Source organism: Mandrillus leucophaeus, unplaced genomic scaffold, assembly GCF_000951045.1.
Source record: "Mandrillus leucophaeus isolate KB7577 unplaced genomic scaffold, Mleu.le_1.0 Scaffold108, whole genome shotgun sequence".
NCBI lineage: Eukaryota > Metazoa > Chordata > Mammalia > Primates > Cercopithecidae > Mandrillus > Mandrillus leucophaeus.
The window spans coordinates 402,499-422,156 of record NW_012098987.1 but is presented as its reverse complement, the minus strand read 5'-3'; the positions used below and the strand labels follow the sequence as shown (position 1 = coordinate 422,156).

General features: G+C 40.0%; 1 protein-coding gene and 1 pseudogene across 1 annotated transcript in view; one reads left to right on the top strand and one right to left on the bottom strand.

Annotated features, from left to right (window-relative positions):
* The window catches only part of TMOD3 (tropomodulin 3 (ubiquitous)), an 86,122-nt gene that overhangs the window by 37,241 nt on the left and 29,223 nt on the right, over window positions 1-19,658 (bottom strand). The window contains exons 2-3 of the mRNA XM_011986201.1: window positions 9,776-9,975; window positions 3,478-3,634 (exon numbers count right to left, since the gene is read on the bottom strand). Of these exons, the coding sequence (XP_011841591.1) occupies window positions 3,478-3,634; window positions 9,776-9,901 (283 nt within the window). The 5' untranslated portion in view covers window positions 9,902-9,975. The remainder of the gene's footprint in view (window positions 1-3,477; window positions 3,635-9,775; window positions 9,976-19,658) is intronic.
* On the top strand, window positions 10,657-13,579 carry LOC105544275 (annotated as a pseudogene).

Below are 19,658 nucleotides of genomic sequence, written 5' to 3'. Positions count from 1 at the left end.
CCTCCATGACAGAGAATGAAAATCTCCTGTTTGGTAATCATCTCCCATATGATCCTTTACAGTGATTTCAGTGTACCCATTAACAAATTTGGTCCTCAGCTGGGTGTGGTGGCATGTGCCTGTAGTCCTAGCTACTCTAGAGGCTAAGACGGAAGGATTGCTTGAGCCCAGGAGTCCCAAGTTGCAGTGCCACTACATTCCAGCCTGGGCAACAAGAGAGTGAGTCCTGATCTCTAAAAACCAAACCAAAACAAATTTGGTCCTCACAAAAACTGTATGACATAGGCATGCCAGATGCCCGGAATGTATGTTTCCATCAATATAAAGTTCAAAACAAGCAGAACTAATCATTTTATTAGACACTATGTTGGTTATTACTTTTCAGAAGACAAAAGGGAAAAGTGACTGGGAAGGAGCATGATAGGGCCTTCAGTGGGTGCTGATGTTATCTTTTTTTTTTTTTTGAGACAGGGTCTCGGCTCTGTCGCCCAGGCTGGAGTGCAGTAGAGCAATCTTGGCTCATTGCAACCTCTGCCTCCGGGGTTCAAGCGGTTCCACTACCTCAGCCTCCCAAGTAGCTGGGACTATAGGCACGTGCCACCACGTTCGGCTATTTTGTATTTTTAGTAGAGACGGGGTTTCACCATGTTGGCCAGGCTGGTCTCGAGCTCCTGACCTCAAGAGATCCGCCCGCCTCGGCCTCCCAAAGTGCTGGGATTACAGGCGTGAGCCACCGCATCTGGCTGCTGATGTTATCTTTACCTGAGTGTTTAGACAAACCATGGTGTGTTTATTTTATAATTCACTGAGCTACATACAGATGATCTGTGCATTTTCTCTACGTAACAAAAACTTCATAATTTTTTAAAAAAAAGCTATCATTTTAATCACTGCATCAGAACCACCCATAAAAAATATTTAATAGACATATGTAGCTAAAAGATGCAGTAAAAATACTGAATGTACTATAAAGAGAAACCACTGATTGTGAATGTAAAATTACTTGTTCAACTACTTCCATTTATTCTTACCCATCTAAAACCTAAAGAAGTAAAAATTTAAAAAGATACATAGGAGGACAAAGATATTCTACAATAGTTGAGGATACAGCACTTTTTCCTAATGTCACCCATATTCCTCACCTCTATCCTTTTCCCCCTCTTGTATTTTCTTATTTTCCATAATTCTTCTCTACTTTCTTTCCTATTTCCTCTAATCCTCCAAGGTATTTTCCTAGGTAACTGGAGATTATGAAACAAGGGCATATTAGGAAGCTTCCTGGGTTAGCCTGGGACAAATGCAGCTTTCTTTCAGGTCTCTTATTTTTTCTCCTTGTCCTCAAATTCCATAGTTTTTTTCTGACATCTCTTTTTCTCATCTCTCCCTTTGTTTCTACCTCCATTCCTTTCCAAATTATACCCCCAGAGTCCACCTAAAACACACAGAATAGAAGGTGATCAACCAGTATTTTTTCCCATAAAATTATGTTCTCCAATTTAAGCAGGATTAAAGCCATAAACACTGACATCTGTATGGCTGTACAGAGAAAATGTAACCAGTAGTTTTCTTGGACAAATAAAAAGGAAGAGATGCCTCTGCCTGTCTTTATGATTCTCCACATTTCAAAATTCTGCATTGGTTTTGAACTCTTTTTCTGGCCCCAAACACCTGAGGGACAGGACATTCCCACCTGTAACAGTGGTGTGATGGTTAGTTTTATGTGTCACTTTCGCTGGGTTGTGGTGCCTAGATATTTTCTCAAACATTCTTCTAAAAGTTTTCATGAAGGTTTTTTTTGTTTGTTTGTTTTTGTTGTTTTGGATGAAATTAAAATTTAAATCAGTGGACTCTAAGTAAAGCCAATTAACCTCCATAATGTGGCTGGGCCTCGTTTAATCAGTTGAAAGCCTTAAAAGAACAAAGATTCATATCCCCAAAGTAAGAAGAAATTCTGCCACTAGACTGCCTTTCGACAAGAACAGTAAATCCTCCCTGCGTCTCCAGCCTGCTAGATTTTGAATTTTAAAAGCCTCCTTAAAATAAACTTTTCTCTCCCCTCACATCCCATTGGTTCTGTCTGTCTGGAGAACCCTAACTCAAGTAACAAAGATAGTGATCCTTAACAAGAGATGAAGGGGAGGAGGACTCTAAAGAAAAAGCACAGGGGCTGAGGTGATGGATAATTTTGGAAAAGTCAAGTGCTGAGTTTACGGCTTACCTACTATTACCATTCACTAGCCTTCCTCTACTATAGAAGCTGGAGTGCTAAAATGAACTTTCTTGCTTCCCTTGCAGCTAAGGGGTAGTCATGTGACACAGTTCTGGCCAAAATTATTGAGAAGGGCCTCTTTCTCAAATAAAAAGCCCAAGTACCATTCTTCCTGCCCAGACTAGAAAGAATTCAGACATAAAAACGGTGCCTGCAAGAGCTGATATGCAGCTCTGCCACTGCTGTCACCATTCCCCAGTATTCTATACACAATATTCCAAATAAGAGTGAATGTAGAATTTGCGTTTTTAGGTCAACCTATATTCTAACCTGTTTGGAAAGCTGAAAAACTTATCCTGTTTCATTTAAGTATATATATAGAACTTTTAAGAACACAGCTGTGGCCAGGAGCAGTGGCTCACGCCTGTAATCCCAGCACTTTAGGAGGCTAAGGTAGGTGGATTACTTGAGGTCAGGAGTTCGAGACCAGCCTGGCCAACATGGTGAAACCCCATGTCTACTAAAAATACAAAAATTAGCCAGACGTGGTGGCCCGCACCTGTAATCCCAGCTACTCAGGAGGCTGAGGCAGGAGAATCGCTTGAACCCGGGAGGTGGAGGTTGCAGTGAGGTGAGATGACACAACTGCACTTCAGCCTGGGTGACAGAGCAAGACTCTGTCAAAAAAAAAATCAAAAAAAAAAAAAAAAAAAAGCCACAGCTGTACTTAAGCTCCACTGAGGATACATAAGCACAAACACTTAAATGAGGGAGACTTGGACTAGAAAAATTTCCTAAAAGTACTGATTATGAAGCATTAGCAATCATAACCATGAATTAATAAGGATGGCTATAGAACAGCTTTTAAAAAGGGTCTTTGAAAATATGGCATGAATTGTTTTATGGCATTCCACTTTAAAGAATGCAGTTAGAATAGATGCCTTAACATCATTTGTACTCTGTAATCTACCACTGGATTTAAAAGTTTCCTTCAATACACTTTTAGATCTGTTACAGTAGAGAATTAAAGAATGTTATACAAAATCATTGTGTAATAAAACTTCACTAACATCATTAAGAAGAAACTTATTGGCCAAGTTGATGAAAAATGTAAATAAAGTGTCTAAACTAATAAATATTTAAGCCAACAGTATCCCATATTTAAGGCTACCAATGATGTACCTCTAAAAATATGATTTTCTCCATACCCACCTATAAAAAGAAAAATCAAGTGTTACCACATAATAACTTCAAAATTCTGGGCTTACCTTTTTTTTCTCCAGTGTAGGGCACATAGTCTTCCCTGTCTTTATGCTCCAATGCTTCCTTCTCCAGATATGAAAGGAGATGCTCTCTATCAAATGGCCCTGTGGCGGACTTCGATGTCTGGTTCTTCTGCCGGAACCCTGCAGGCAGAAGGGCATTCTGCCAGAGAGAATGAATCAGCCAGTATGACCAAAAAGAATGCTAATGCTATATGCTTCCGAAGATTACCCATATAAAAAAGAATTACAGACCGGAATGTGATACAAGCACTAAACACTTCATTGCAGGATTTTAGGACAGCAATATACAACTGCTCCAAACATGAAACTTCTTTTTTATTAGGTAGAATTCACTTACATTATTATTAAAATAGGCACATACATTAGTACAGTTTCTTTTCTTTTTGGAGACAGAGTCTCCTTCTATCCCCAAAGCTGGAGTGCGGTGGCACAATCTTGGCTCACTGCAACCTCCGCCTCCTGGGTTCAAGCCATTCTCATGCCTCAGACTCCCAAGTAGCTGGGATTATAGGCGCCTGCCACCACACCTGGCTAATTTTTGCATTTTTGGTAGAGATAGGGTTTTGTCATGTTGGCCAGGCTATTCTACAACTCCTGACCTCAGATGATCTGCCCTCCTCAGCCTCCCGAAGTATTGGGATTACAGGCATGAGCCACCGCGCCCGGCATATGTTTTCTAATAGAACATTTTCTTCAGAGAGGATTCTACTAGCAGGAAACAATCTTTAGTTTTTAAGTGTTCTGGGATACTAATAAAAAAGTTTTATTAACCACATACCGCATCTTCTCACTTACCTAAGTGGGAACTAAATGATGAGAACACACAGACATATAGAGCACACACACTGGAGCATAGAGGAGGGAGGGTGGCAGGAGGTAGAGGATCAGGAAAAATAACTAACAGGTATTAGGATACCTGGGTGATGAAATAATCTGTACAACAAACCCCCATGACACAAGTTTATCTACGTAACGAACCTGCACATGTATGTCTGAACTTACAATAAAAGTTTTTTAAAAAAGTTTTATTAATGCTTAATAATTGCTCAGTGTATATGTACAGAGAATAATTCTATTACAAGAGTGTTAAATGACTCTGTACATGATATTCCTTCATGACTTCCATTTCATTGTACAGACTTTTTCATGATTAAAACATGTATACCACACAGTAGACTATCAGATTGTTTACTTCAGTTTAAACACAATGTGAGATGTTCCACTTATGTGTGTATGCATACATATATACACGAGCACTAGGATGTACTTGCAACAATCACTATCATTGTTTCACATGCCCCAAGGGACCCCTGAAATACTCATAGCAAGAGCTATGTTCCTGGGTTTCCACATGGGTAAAGCTTTTGAGTGCATGGACTGACTTAGAGTTGAGGGAGGTGGAGTAGAAGGTGATGGATTAAAGCTTTCTCCTGTAGTCCCTTAATTTTCACTAAGCGCAGTAAACACAAGGGCTGACTAGACAAAGAGAGCACCGTCCTTTTGCTTGTCAAAAGCCAAAGAGGTGATACTGCCTTGTCTCCTATTTCTGGGTATATCTTTGCTTTGAAAATGGGAGGCAGCCAGAGAAATCACACAGAAGGGCCAGCCCTCTTTTGCAAAACCTCCCAATTGAATTTCATGGGTGGTATAAGACAATTTTTCATTATAAAGGGTAATCTTATAAGGGTAATGTTAATAGAAAATATTCAATTTGTAACTAGGAAATACAGCACTTCAACTGTGTTCATTTGTTGAGATACATAATAATTTTCATAAAATTCACCTGTGTTACCCTTTATGTAATGGTACCTACTACACAGAAAGCTGAACTATAAAGATGAAACACACAGGAGGTCCATTCCTAACTCTGTACCAAGTATATTTCTGTAATACAAAATTGTTTATGGAACCATAAAAAAGAAACATAAGATTTCTACCTTTAGACTTAGAAATCAAGAGAGGAACTACACATGAAGAATCCATTTCCAATTGACCTGCAAACCCTACTCTTTTACTTCCTGAAGAACTCATTCATCTTTTTCCCATCTCCAACATTATTACTTTGGTCCAAACTATGATCCAAGCTTGCTGAGACTGTTACACTAGCTTCCCAACTGTATCAGTTGCCTGATATTTTTTATCCTTCACCACCAGCCCCTCAGTCTGTCACCCTAGGCTCATCTCATACATCTTCTCCATTCCAGTCACACTGGACTTTTTTTTCTCTCTTGTACTTGCTACATACTTCTTTCTACCACCAGGCCTCTATGTGTGTGGTCTCCCTTCCCTGGAATGCTCTGCCTATCCCTTTTTGCAACTCATTTTTCAGATTGTAGCTCCATTCCCCCAGGGAAGCTTTTCTTAACCTCTCATCACAAGCTCTTACAATGTGTAACATTTACCATTCTTTTAATATGGTATGATTATTTGATTAATGTCAAACTGCTCCTATTCCTACCAGCCTGCGTCATGAGGGCAAATACCACATTTGTTTTGCTCATTCTTGTATTCCTAAGCCTAGCATAGTACCTGAAATCTACAAGTTGTCCCCAAATATTTACTGAATAAAGTAAATGGTAGAATGCTTTTAAAGATTCTCATTAAGGCAAATTAATAAAAAGTTACTTTACTTCTCCATCAATAATAAAAAGTTACTTTACTTCTCCATCAATAATGCATAGATGTATATATTGCTATTTCATGGCGGTGGTAATGGAAGTTGCACTACTCTACCTGCCTGCTCAAGCCCATGCGACACACACAGTCCTAAATATGATAGCTGAAATCCTGGCTCCTTAGAAAGCCTTTTTTTCTTTCTTTCTTTTTTTTGGAGGGGAGACAGGGTCTTGCTCTATTGCTCAGGCTGGAGTGCAGTGATGTGATCATAGCTTGCTGAAACCTTGAACTCCTGGGCTCAAGCAATCTTCCTGCCTAGGCCTCTGGAGTAACTGGAACTACAGGTGTGCACCACTATGCCCCCGGCTAATTTTTATAATTAGAGGTAAGGTCTTGCTATGTTGTCCAGGATGGTCTGGAACTCCTGCTCTTAAGCAAATCTCCCTTCTAGGATTACAGGTATGAGCCACTATACCTGGCCAAAAACAGTCTAACCACAAACTAAATGACAGCTAGCTGGTTTTAGAGGCTATAAACCCATGAACCAAGCTTCATTAGAAATATACTCTAATCAAGTAAGCTAATAGATCATAATTACTTTTCAGATAAAAATTTTCTTTAATATGATTGTCACTAAAAATGACATGTTTCTCTCTTGTAGTGCAATTTTGCTGTAAAATATATTCCCAGCCTTCGGGGGTGGGGCAGGGGAAAGCTTTTGCTAGGCTGGCTGTCTTCTGGGGATAGATTTTTTTTTTTTTTGGCAAAAATGCAGTGAGTTAGCAAACACGTACACTGAATACAGCAGAAGGACAGTAAAACAGTCCTCCAAAATATAAGGTACCACACATACCTTCAACCTACTTCCTGAGACTTTGTAAGTTACAGTGGTGTTTCGCTGCTACTATCCTTGACCTCTTTTCTTACCTGGTTCTTTACCAGAATGCTTTCCAAAAACATGTCACCCAACAAACAGATGCTGTCATAAACATCATTGTTCTCCTAGTCTCAACTAACAGTATTGAGGTTAGGGGAGTTATGACTGGGGTTGGGGAGTTTGCAAAAGACATTTAGAGGCTAATCAAGCCTCCCCACACAAGAAGCAGGCCATGGATTTACAAATGAAAAATAAGCCATCAGATTTCAGACTGATACCATAGTGCATGAGTTGGGAGGAGACTCAGTGTGGTTTAACAGAAAGACTGCTAGACCGCCAGGTATCAATGAGGCAGTGAGGGCCCTAGTCCCAGCTCTTTCCCTAATTGTAATAACTGAGGTAATTTCTGTTTTCCATCTGTAAAACAGAGGGCATGAACTAGATCAATGTTTCTGAACCAGTAGTGTTTTTGTCCCCTATGGGACATTTGGCAATGTCTGGAGACATTTTTGGTTGTCAGCTCAGGGGGAGGAGTATTAATCACGGTTTTCAGTCTGGGTAACATAACGAGACCTTGCCTCTACAAAAAATTTTACAAAGAAATTAGCTGGGTATAGTGGTGCTTGCCTGTAGTCCTAGCGACATAGGAGGCTGAGGTGGGAGGATCGCTTGAGCCAGAAGTTCAAGGCTGCAGTGAGCTATCATTGCACCACTTCACTCTTGCCTGAGGAACAGAGTGACAACTGGGCTCTAAAAAAAGTCATGTTTTTTATTTTCTGAGTTTTCTGATGCTTTGACATCTTGGGGCCCTGCTAATCCTGGAGACCACTCCTTCCAGGGCTAGCTAGAGAGCACTACTCCCTACCAACCTCACCCTGAGCACACCTTTCATATGCAAACCAACCAGTTCTCCTAACCACCTCTTTTTTATCTAATTCTCACTTACCAAGCCAGTATTTCCCCTCCCCCTAAATCACCCAGAGCCAGATATTGGACAACTAGAGACTACTTACATAGCCCTGAGCCTGTTAAAATTATTCAAACTATCTAGTTCTAAACTTGTTAAAATTTGCCTATCCTGACTCACCCATTCATTCCTATTGAACCACAATAAAGGCTCTTGGCCATGCTTGTTCCTTGATCCTTTTGCCGCCTGGCCAACCTGGGTGCTTCCCCATGTGCCTCTGTGTGGCATGGTGTGCCTCCTGCTCTTGGAACTGTAAGTAATAAACCCTTCTTTCAAGGCAGTAGTTTCAGTGTCTGTCATCCATTACCAAACCTGATTAAAACAATATCCTAGGAATATTTTAAAACAGGAGGAGTGTGCTGCTGGCCAGGGATGTTGTTAAACATCCCTCCAATGCACAGGACAGCCCCCCTACAACAAATTACGCAACCTCAAAAGTAAATAGTGTCAAGATTGAGAAACCTGGACTAGGGACTAGATAAAGTCTTATGCTTTTTCCAGTTCTTTTATTTATTTATTTATAAATTTATTTATTTATTTATTTATTTATTTTTGAGATAGTCTTGCTCTGTCACCCAAGCTGGAGTGCAGTGGTGCAATTTCGGCTCACTGCAACCTCCACCTCTCTGGTTCAAGCAATTCTCATGCCTCCGCTTCCCAAGTAGCCTGGGATAGCCTGAGACTACATGCATGCACCACCACGCCCAGCTAATTTTTGTATATTTAGCAGAGACGGGGTTCACTATGTTGGCCAGGCCGGTCTCGAACTCCTGGCCTCAAGTGATCCACTCACCTCGGCCTCCCAAAGTGCTGCGATTATAGGTGTGAGCACTCGTCCACTTTTTCCAGTTCTAAAACCATTTGATTCAAATAGGTCTAATAGATTGAACTGCCTACAGAAGATATTGCTGTGATGTGATAAAAACAGCACTGTTATCCTGAGTAATCCCCCTCCAATTAGGTGTACTGGGAACTTTTCCTTATAATAGTAATTATGGTTAAGGGACTTGATCTATGGTATAGACACATCATCCAGTAACAAGAACAATGTTTATAAAATGAACTCCATCTCAGTCCTTAGAGGATACTTAAAATCAACATCTTGGCATAAAGAAATGTGGTAAAGAAAAGAAGCCTAGCAAACAACCATTACCTTCAGGACCTTCAGGTTCTTACCTCACTGCCCCTCCCCCGACATATCAGGGAATAACAATTCAAGGGTCATGGGTGTCTATCTAAGCCTTGTGTAATTTATAAGACAAACAACATCCACCTTGCAAGTTAAAGCTTACATACATATATTCAGGCCTGCTCCACAGTGGACTGCTGTATTGTCAAGAAATTACTTAGATCTATTCTTCCAATGACTGGAAACTTAATCGATTGGGTCAGCATCTTTCAGAAAGGGAACAATTAGATTTAGGGTCATGAAGAATCTTTTAGAGGCATTCTACACTGGAGCTACCTGGCATACAAACTCGGAAGAGACAGAGGTTGGCGTGTATCAAAAAGGTAATCATCTGCTGCATTGTACTAAAAATATCCCTGCCTGCACAGAGGAGAAAAATTTCTTAGAGGAGGAAGAAATTTCAGGAGATGTTTGAAAATAAGGATACTGGAGTAGTTTAGGACAGTCATGTTAGTAAACATATGGAGGCAGAAGTGGGGAACTGGAGAGGAAGCCAAAAGCAAATTGATTTGGAATAAAGAGGAGGGGGTAGAAGGTGCCAGGGAAAAGTCATGAAAAAGCTCAAAGGCAGCTACTGAGTTTCAAAGAATTTGAAAAGTTATTTCATTTCTCTTCATCAGCTAGCACCTACCTCTGGGTCAAGATCATCCAAAACAGTTTCCAGTTGTTTCAGTTCTGTTTCTGACAGATTCCCAAGGAGCTCATCTTCATCAAGGTCTTTGTACTTTTCTAAGTCCTTACGGAATGGCAGTGCCATGATTTACAGTGTAGCAAGTCACTTAATTTTTGCTGTTCAGTATAGTCAGAAGTGATTTCTACTTTTTCTTAAAGCTATGGAGAGAAGAAACAAAAACATTTTAAATAGTGAGTCATCTCCACCTACTTCGATCTAATTCTTAGGTTAAGTGAAATGTAATTTCCATATGTCATATATTCTTTGATCATATATCACATGCTATTCTTCTTTATGAATCATTCAATGTCCTTTGCCTTGTGTTGAAAAAAAAAAACCAGGAAAAAAGAGGGAAAAGATAAAACAAAATTCAAATCCATTAAGGCAGTCACTTGACAGAATTTAGAATTTCTAATAATTAAATTTTAGGGGGAAAGAAATTATGTGCCAAAATAAAAGTTTTTCCATCAATGGTTTTCAAATTATTTTACCAGAGTACTTTGCTTCAGCACAATGTGTTTAAGGCACATTTGTTTTACTATATATTATTTAGGAGCACAATATGACTCAATATTAATATGGGGGGATATCAATACATTCCACATGACAGGAGTGGTCTCTTGCCACTAGGAAAAATTTTCTTTTGAAAAGATGCATTTGAAAATATTTTTCTGAGGTGTTTTTAAAGGAAAAAATATAGCATTCTGAAGATGTTTGAGTAAAATACTCAAAATCATGCTGGGATATGTCACCCACTGATTGACAAGGTTGGTCGGAGGGTCTGACTATGGGAAGGGACCATCATCGTTTCCTTATTGTGTGATCTCTCCTGGACAGCTATGAGGTTAATCAACAAGCAGGTTAATAGAAGCTCTAGAGACACAGAAGTTGGCATATATCAAAGAGCTAATCATCTGTTGATTTGGCAGGATTGTTCTATAGGAAAGGCGAAAAACCAAGGATTTCTCTATATTCCAGTCATATGTATGAACCATCTGTCTCATAAAATATACCTAGTACTGGGCCAGATGCAGTGGCTCACATCTGTAATCCCAGAACGTTGGGAGGCTGGGGCAGGTGAATCGCTTGAGCTCAGGAGTTTAAGCGCAGCCTCAGCAACATGGTGAAAAATATGAAACATCAGCCAGGTGTGGTGGTATACACCTGTGGTCCCAGCTACTCAAGAGGCTGTGATGGGAGGATGACTTCAGTCCAGGAGACAGAGGTTGCAGTGAGCCGAGATCATGCCATTAGACTCTAGCCTGGGTGACATAGCAAGACCTTGTCTCAAAAAAAAAAAAAAAAAAAAAGTACTTACTACCTATGGAAATAAATGGAAATACACTTTAGACTTAGTGATTTGGTTAAGTTTTTCTTGACTGCAAAATGCTCAGTACTTCAGTTTGACATATTTACTACTCCTTCCCTCAAGTTTTCTCAACTTAATATTTTAGTATGTTTTTCCTGCCAAACCAGTAACATTTTAAGGCTCCTTTGATGTGTTTCCATCTCCCATGAATGGAACTGTTCAAAGTGTTTAGAAAGGCAGGCTCACCGCAAGAGTCTGACAGCAACTTGACTAGCAACCACCTTAGGTCCAACAACAAGCAAATGGGGGAGCTTCCTGCATGTGTTTGTGGTTGAGAACCTCCCCATGGGGTTGTAGAGTTTGGACCTCATTGTAGAGATAATTCAGGAACACAAAGATCAGCTCCCCGAATTGGAACAGCTGGAGCACATTGGACTGTTCAGTCATGCAGAGATTAAGGCTATCATTAAGAAGGCTTCTGATCTAGAGTAGAGAATCGAGGGAAGAGCCCTTTTCAAGGACGACTTTACCAATTATGTTCAATATGAAATTAATCTTTTGGAACAGATCCAGAGAAGAACATGCATTGGATATTCATTTAGAAACGATGAGATTGAGAATTCTGTTGTACACGGGGTACAAGGTGTTTTCCGATGTGCCTCAGCAAAGAGGAAAGATGATATTCAACTTTGGCTCTCCTATGTAGTTTTTTGTTTGTTTTTTGAGGCGGAGTCTTGCTCCATTGCCTAGGCTGGAGTGCAGTGGCATGATGTCGATTCACTGCAACCTCTGCCTCCTAGGTTCAAGCAATTCTGTCTCAGTCTCCCGAGTGGCTGGGACTACAGGTGCCCGCCACCATGCCCGGCTAATTTTTGTATTTTTAGACAGGGCTTCACCTTGTTGGTCAGGCTGGTCTCAAACTCCTGACCTCAGGTGATCCACCCGCCTCGGCCTCCCAAAGTGCTGGGATTACAGGCGTGAGCCGCCGCGCCCGGGCTCCTATGTAGTTTTTTGTAAGAAATGGGCTACTAAAACTCAACTTAGCAAGGTATTTTCTGCCATGTTGGCCATTCATTCCAACAAGCCAGCTTTGTGGATTATGGCAGCCAAATGGGAAATGGAAGACTGATTGTCTTCAGAAAGCACAAGGCAACTATTTCTTTGGGCACTGTACTTTCATCCAGAGGGCCCTAAACTTTATCAAGACTATTTTAGAATGAGGCTGATGCATGCTGAAAAACTGAGGAAGGAAAAGCAAGAATTTGAAAAAGCCAACATGGATGTGGAGAATCCTGATTATTCTGAAGAAATCCTTAAGGGCGAGTTGGCACGGATCATCTACGAAAATTCTGTAAGTATAATTTGAGGTGCAGAATTTCATGTGTCACTGCTTTCAACTGCACGGCGATTTGACTTTGCCAAAGGTCTACAAAAAGAAATTTATGATGACCCTCAGGCTCTACACACAGATGATCTTCTCACTTGGGATTATGCGGCAAGATGAGAATTAGAGATCGAGCCACAGACGGGAGAAGAGCAGCCTACAACGAAGTAAGACAAAGCAGAGGAGGGCCAGAAGGAGGAGAGATGTTGCGCCGCATATGAAGAGGCAGTGAAGACTCTGCCAACGGAGGCCATGTGGAAGTGTTACATCACCTTTTGCTTGGAAAGATTTACTAAGAAGACAAATAGTGGGTTCCTCAGAGGGAAGAGGTTGGAAAGAACCATGACTGCATTCAGAAAGGCACAAGAACAAGCTTCTGCCAGAATTCCAATATAAGCAGTTAACTTGAGTTGTTGCTGTGCCATAACTTCCTGAGGGAAGCTCTGGAGGTGGCAGTAGCTGGGACTGAATTATTTAGAGACTCTGGGACAAAGTGGCAGATGAATGTGCATGTCGTGATTGACTCAAAGAGCCCTGACATAGCCATGCTTTTTGAAGAAGACTCTGTGCACCTGGAACCCCAGGTTTGTCTGCCATTGCAGACTTCTTGACAGAGTGGAGTGAAGATGCCAAAAGCCAAGAAGACACTGAGGCAATCTTTAAGAAAGTTCTCTTAGCTGTCACAGGTGCCAACTCAGTAACCCTGAAGGGTAAGTACCTGGATTGGGCTTATCAACATGGTGGCTACAAAAAAGTCAGAGCTGTGTATACAAGTTTACAGGACAGTCATCCATTTTCAGTTGACTTTTTCAGGAAAATGATTCAGTTTGAAAAGGAGCAACAATCCTGCAAGATGGTGAACATAAGAGAATATTATGAGAGGGCTTTGAGAGAGTTTGGATCTGTAGATTCTCATCTTTAGATGGATTATATCAAGGAACCACTGAACCACCCCCTTGGTAGACCTGAGAACTGTGGACAGATCTACTGGCGAGCAATGAAAATGTTGCAGGGAGAGTCAGCAGAGGCGTCTGTAGCTAAACATGCTATGGAGACTGGCTGTTTGTGAAGAGGAAGAATACAGCCAGCTTTGTGAAACAGTATTGCAAGCCCTGTGGGCAAATAAGTATTATGAGTCCATTTTTGTAATTTGTTCAGAGATGGCAGACAAGATGGCTGTCTGATTTCAAGACACACCTTAATTTTATGTTAACTTGTTAATTTTTTAAAAAATTAAAAACTTTAATTTTTTGATTGAAAAAACTAATCATGATTGAAGACAGGGTCTTGTCCTGGCTGGTCTTGACCTCCTGGATTCAAGTGACCCTCCTGCCTCAGACTCCCGAGTAGCTAGAATTATAGGCACAGGACACCATGCTCATGATGCACTAATCTCTAATTCCAGGAAAGAGAACTACTGATTTAATGTTGAGATGTTGAGGCCAGATATACCATAGGTCCTAAATGTTTTCCAGAACACATGGAAAGCATACGACTGGGTTTTACCTATCCTAGTTCAAGCATGAGTATCTCTAGCTAGGAGTCAGTTAAAATGAAGGAGAAAGTACAGTTTTGTTGGTTTATTCTCATTATAAAAGATACATTTATGCATTTGTTCTGGAAAATATGGAGGACATAGAATAGTGTGTCAAAAAAATTAAAAAATCCTGTAATCATAGGAAAAAAAAAACCAAGCAAATGAACAGAATTTGTTTATGCAGCTATTACATTGCAGGCAACTTGTGTAACTGCCCAAGACAGGTCTGGTTTACACCTGTTTTATTGGCACCTCTTCTGGTTTACTGGTTATCTTGAAATTTTTTTCTTTTTTTCTTTTTTTTTAGCAAATTATTATCATTGTCATTACTGTTTGTTAAGCCTCCATTTTGTACTTCCAACTTTAAGATAGCAAGCTTGGCCAGGCACAGTGGCTCACGCCTGTAATCCCAATACTTTGGGAGGCTGAGGTAGGAGGATCACTTGAGCCCAGGAGTTTGAAACTAGCCTGGGCAACATAGTGAGACCTCACCTCTATACAAACTTTAAAAAAATAGCTGGGCGCCTGTAGTCCCAGCTACTCGGGAGGCTGAGGCCGGAGAATGGCGTGAACCTGGGAGGCGGAGCTTGCAGTGAGCTGAGATTCGGCCACTGCACTATAGCCTGGGCTACAGAGCGAGACTCCGTCTCAAAAAAAAAAAATAGCTGGGCATGGGGGCACACACCTGTATTCCTAGCTACTTGGGAGGGTGAGGTAGGAGGATCGCTTGAGCCCAGGGGTTTGAGGCTGCAGTGAGCTATGGTTGCATCACTGCACTCCAGCCTGGGCAACAAGGTGAGACCCTCTCTCTAAAAATAAATAAATAAATAAATAAATAAATAAATAAGCAAGCTTACAAGTATATTTACAGTGTATTTTCTCCATTAAAAAGAATACAGTCTGCAGAGAAGATTCAATGGAAGATATCGGCACTTTCCAATATAATAGCCATAAAATGTAATTTTGAAGAAGGTAAACTTTTTAAGGGACAAAAATAAAAAATAAGACCACTCAAAAAATTTTTCCCTTTATAAAAATGCCAATGACATGGTATTTCAGACAGATAAGGGTAAGAAACTGATAAAAGTATATAAATATGTACCAAGAATAATTTAGTTCATGCTATTTTTTAAATGTTTGAATAATTACTATTTTAAAAGTTTTTAATGTGCTTTAATATATTTTTGAAAATTTCAGTATATAAGCCAATTTTCTCAATGAATATTTTAAAATAGACATAGATATAAGTTTAATTATTTTATGCATCCCTAACTTTACTTTTTCTTTTTTTTTTTTGAGACGGAGTCTCGCTCTGTCACCCAGGCTGAAGTGCAGTAGTCAGATCTCAGCTCACTGCAAGCTCCGCCTCCCGGGTTCACGCCATTCTCCTGCCTCAGCCTCCTGAGTAGCTGAGACTACAGGCACCCACCACCTCGCCCAGCTAGTTTTTTGTATTTTTTAGTAGAGACAAGGTTTCACCGTGTTAGCCAGGATGGTCTCGATCTCCTGACCTCGTGATCCACCCGTCTCGGCCTCCCAAAGTGCTGGGATTACAGGCTTGAGCCACCGTACCCTGCCCCTAACTTTACTTTCAAGAATGTCCTAGTATGGGTCACACATTCAATGGTCATTCTAACAGGGCACTCTAACAGGCAATATGATAGGAATGAGGTATCAGGAGCAAAGGCAAGCAATGCTGTATGCCACCCAGGTTCTGTAAAGTTGGAACATGACATTCTACATTCCACGGAGAGACTAAATAGCTTACTCCAATACATTGCTTCTCCTAATCCCAAAGTAAAATCTACTACACAAAGCTTGTTTACAGTATTGCTTAAAGAATAAAATGAACACCCTGCCCAGCATAAAAAAGAAAACATTACTAATACCCTCATGTTCATTTCTCTAGTTGCATCTCCCCCTCCAAAAGTAGCCACTCTACCAGATTTTGAATTAATCATTCTCTTGCTTTCCTTCAGAGTTTTGCCTTATTTGTACATAACCTCAAGTTTTAGATCTGCCCCTTTTCTTGCATGTTATGTAAACAGACTCGCAGAGTATGCACCCTTCTGTGACTTGCTTTTTTCATTTAATGTTGTTCATTGTTTTGAGTTGATGCTTAGAGCTATACTACTTTCTTTTCATTTCTATAGAGTATTCTATTGTATAAATGAACATTTAAGTTGCTTATAGTCTCTCCCCTCTATTTCTTTGCTATAAACAATCTTGTTACCTATTTCCTGGTACACATGTGTGAGAGTTTCTCTGACGTTCAAATCTAGGAATGGAATTGCTGGGAAAAGGGTATGCTTATACTCAACTTGATTAGGTAATGCCAAACTACTTTCAAAGTGATTGCATGAATTAACGTTCCCAGCAGATTCGGCACATGACAATTCACATTGCTCCTCACCCTTGCTCATTGTTGGTATTATCAGAGTTTTTATTTTTGGCCATTCTGGTGGTATTTCACTGTGGTTTTAATTTGTATTTTGCTGAATTATGATACGGTTGAGCATCTTTTCATATGTTCATTGGCCAATGTGTTCCTTATTGTGTGAAGAATCTTTTGCCCATTAAAAAAAATGCCCTTAATATATTCTTTGTTGGTTATATGTAACAAATCTCTTCCTTTTTTTTTTTCTTCTTTTTCCAAGTCTTATCAAGTTTATCATGGCATATCCTAGGGGAAAACGTTTCTAAGTATTTCTCATTTTAAAAAAGTTTACTTCTTTAGCTAGGTTTTCCTTTCCAAAGCAGTGGAAAATGAATTTCCTTCAGATTCAGATTATAGAATTTTGCCATGAGGCAAGAACTTTTGGGTAATACACCAAAGTTCAAAGTTTCAGTTCTGCTTCAGTAAAAAGCAAATAACTGTTGCTCATCCTATCTAATGACGCTCAAAACTTACCACTTTTTGTTTGGTTTGTTTTTGTTTTTTAAGACAAGGTCTCATTCTGTTACCCAGGCTGGAGTACAGTGGTGCAATCACGGCTCACTGCAGCCTCTGCCTCCTGGGCTCAAGCTATCTTCCCACCTCAGCCTACCAGGTAGCTGGGACTGCAGGCATGTGCCACCACACCCAACTAATTTTTGTATTTTTTGTAGAGACAGTGTTTTATCATGTTGCCCAGGCTGGTCTTAAACTCCTAGAATCAAGTGATCTGCCTGCCTCAGCCTCCTAAAGTGCTGGGATTACAGGTGTGAGCTACCCACTGCACCTGGCCACTACTAGCATTCTTTCCTCAGATGTTCCCATTCTCAGATTCTCTTAACTTGATTTTACCTTCCCTCTCAACTCTCATCCTTTATTGAGGAATATGTGTATTCTGACAACATTCCAAGTGCCAGCAGGAGCTCAGAAACTGCTTAGGAAGGGAAGTTCTGGAAGGAGTGCTTTGCTTTTCTTTCTGTCCTGGGATGACATGTCTCTCTTGTTTGTCTTTTGACATCTGTCTTCTAGAAGAGGAACAAATTCTGAGTGATGAAGAGGTGAAACCAGTGTGCTAGAAAAGTACTTTAAATCTACACTTTGTCTACAGAAACTTTTAATCTCTAAGCTAATGTATACTGTATTTCATATAAAAGTAAAAAAACAATTTATATTGCACAAGAATATGGGAATTGGTTTTCAAAGCATAACATTCTCATGATCATTTAAGAAAAACAAAACTTTTTGTAAATAAGCAAGTTCTGCCAGCTAAGTTAGGCAAAGCTTAAGAATTTTTAATCTGGAATTCTGGTATGTTCAGACTATTTTTCTTCTTAACTCACTTTTTACAGCAGTGTTTCTCCTGCTTTTGACGGCATCATAATCTCCTGGTGGGCTTGTTAAAACACAGATTCCTGGGCCCACCCCCAGCGTTTCTTGATTGGGTAGGTCTGGGGTGGGCAGATAATGTGCATTTCTAATAAGCTCCCAGGTGGTGCTGATGCTGCTGGTCAGGAACTATACCTTGAGATGTACTGCTCTAGAGGTACTCCCCTCATCAGTTCTGACAACTACATTTCATACTGTGTGGCAGAGTATATTTTGTTTAACTCAAAATTCTTCAAAGGCTGAAGAACTTTGTTTAAATATTCCATAAAGTCTATGGGTGCTGTTGCTTTTCTTCTTTCCACTCACCCACTGCTTCACTGAACTTCAGCTAGTGGAGGCTATACTTAAGGACATCAAGAAACTCCTGGAATATTTTCAGCCGAAAGTCTTCATCCATTTACCATCTTCCTTTTCATTTATCACTTATTTCTAGAATCCCTGTTTTTCACACTGGACTTCCAGGACCATGCTAATCTTTTCATGGAATCTCAGCAATCTCATTTTGCTAAGAGTTTTAAATTTTAGCTTTCTATAAGAATAATTTCTAAAAATTAATAGCCATATTCTAGATCCTTTGGATCACTTAAAAAGAAGCAATGTTGTAGAATTTCAGTTGCCACATTTACATTTATATTTATCATTGCACCAGCACCTGGTAGAACTGCTTTAATTGTTTTGATTGTCAGTTAACACTAGGGGCCCGACAGCTTTTTTCCTTTAAAAGGGATCTATATATGAGTTTCAGAAGCAATGTTCTACTCTATTCAACCAATCTCCACTTATTTTCTTCAAGCTTTATATTTGTATAGGGAGTAAGGTGTCAACATTGACTATATTTTTAAAAATATGGAATCATATGATTCAGAGAGATACTCTATGAGTTGTTAACCTCCATTTCACCACCATTTCCATAGGGCGGGCTCAGAGTTTTCAGATTCTTATCTGTTCTCTCTTTAATGTATACATGTGATCATATTGTTCTCTGGTCCAAAAGCCTTATACAATTCATATTACCCACAACAGGGTTAGGCAAACTACAGCGGACCAAATTCGGCCTGCTGCCTGTCTTTGTAAATGTTTTATTTGGACACATTCACGTTCATTCATTTATGTACTACCTATGGCTGCTTTTGTGCTACAATAGCAGAATTGAGTAATTGCAACAGAGACCCAATGGCTTGCAAAGCTAAAATATTTACTATTTGGCCCTTTACAGAAAAAGTTTGCCCATCCCTGACCTGCAAGAGAAAGTCCAATCTTCTCAGCATAAGATACACAGTTCAGAAGCTGGTCCTGACTAGCTAGCTTTCCTATATTATCTCGGGCTGCTCCCCATCACATAGCCTATATTCCAAACAGGCCACAAACTTTAGGCCTCTCTATTCCTTTGCTTATTATGTTCCCTCTCTCTAGAAAAAATGCATTCATTCCCATCTACCTCTATCCTCAACTGAACCTCACATATTCTTCAAGACCTGGCTGGAAATGTCCTATCTTCCCTGAAAATTTCCCTGGTCTCCATTCTCACATGCAGGCAAAATTAATGATTTCTTTAAGGATGTTGGCATTATCTTTTTTTTTTTTTTTTTTTTTAAGAGACAGAGACTTGCTCTGTCAGGCCAGAGTGCAGTGGCGCAGCCTCAAACTCTTAGGTCCAAGTGATCCCTCCTCCTCAGCCTCCTGAGTAGGTAGGACTATAGGCATAAGACATCATGCCCAAACTGTTGTTGCTATTATCTTTCTATATACATCCATTATAACCACAGGTTGTATTGTACATTGGTAACTTCA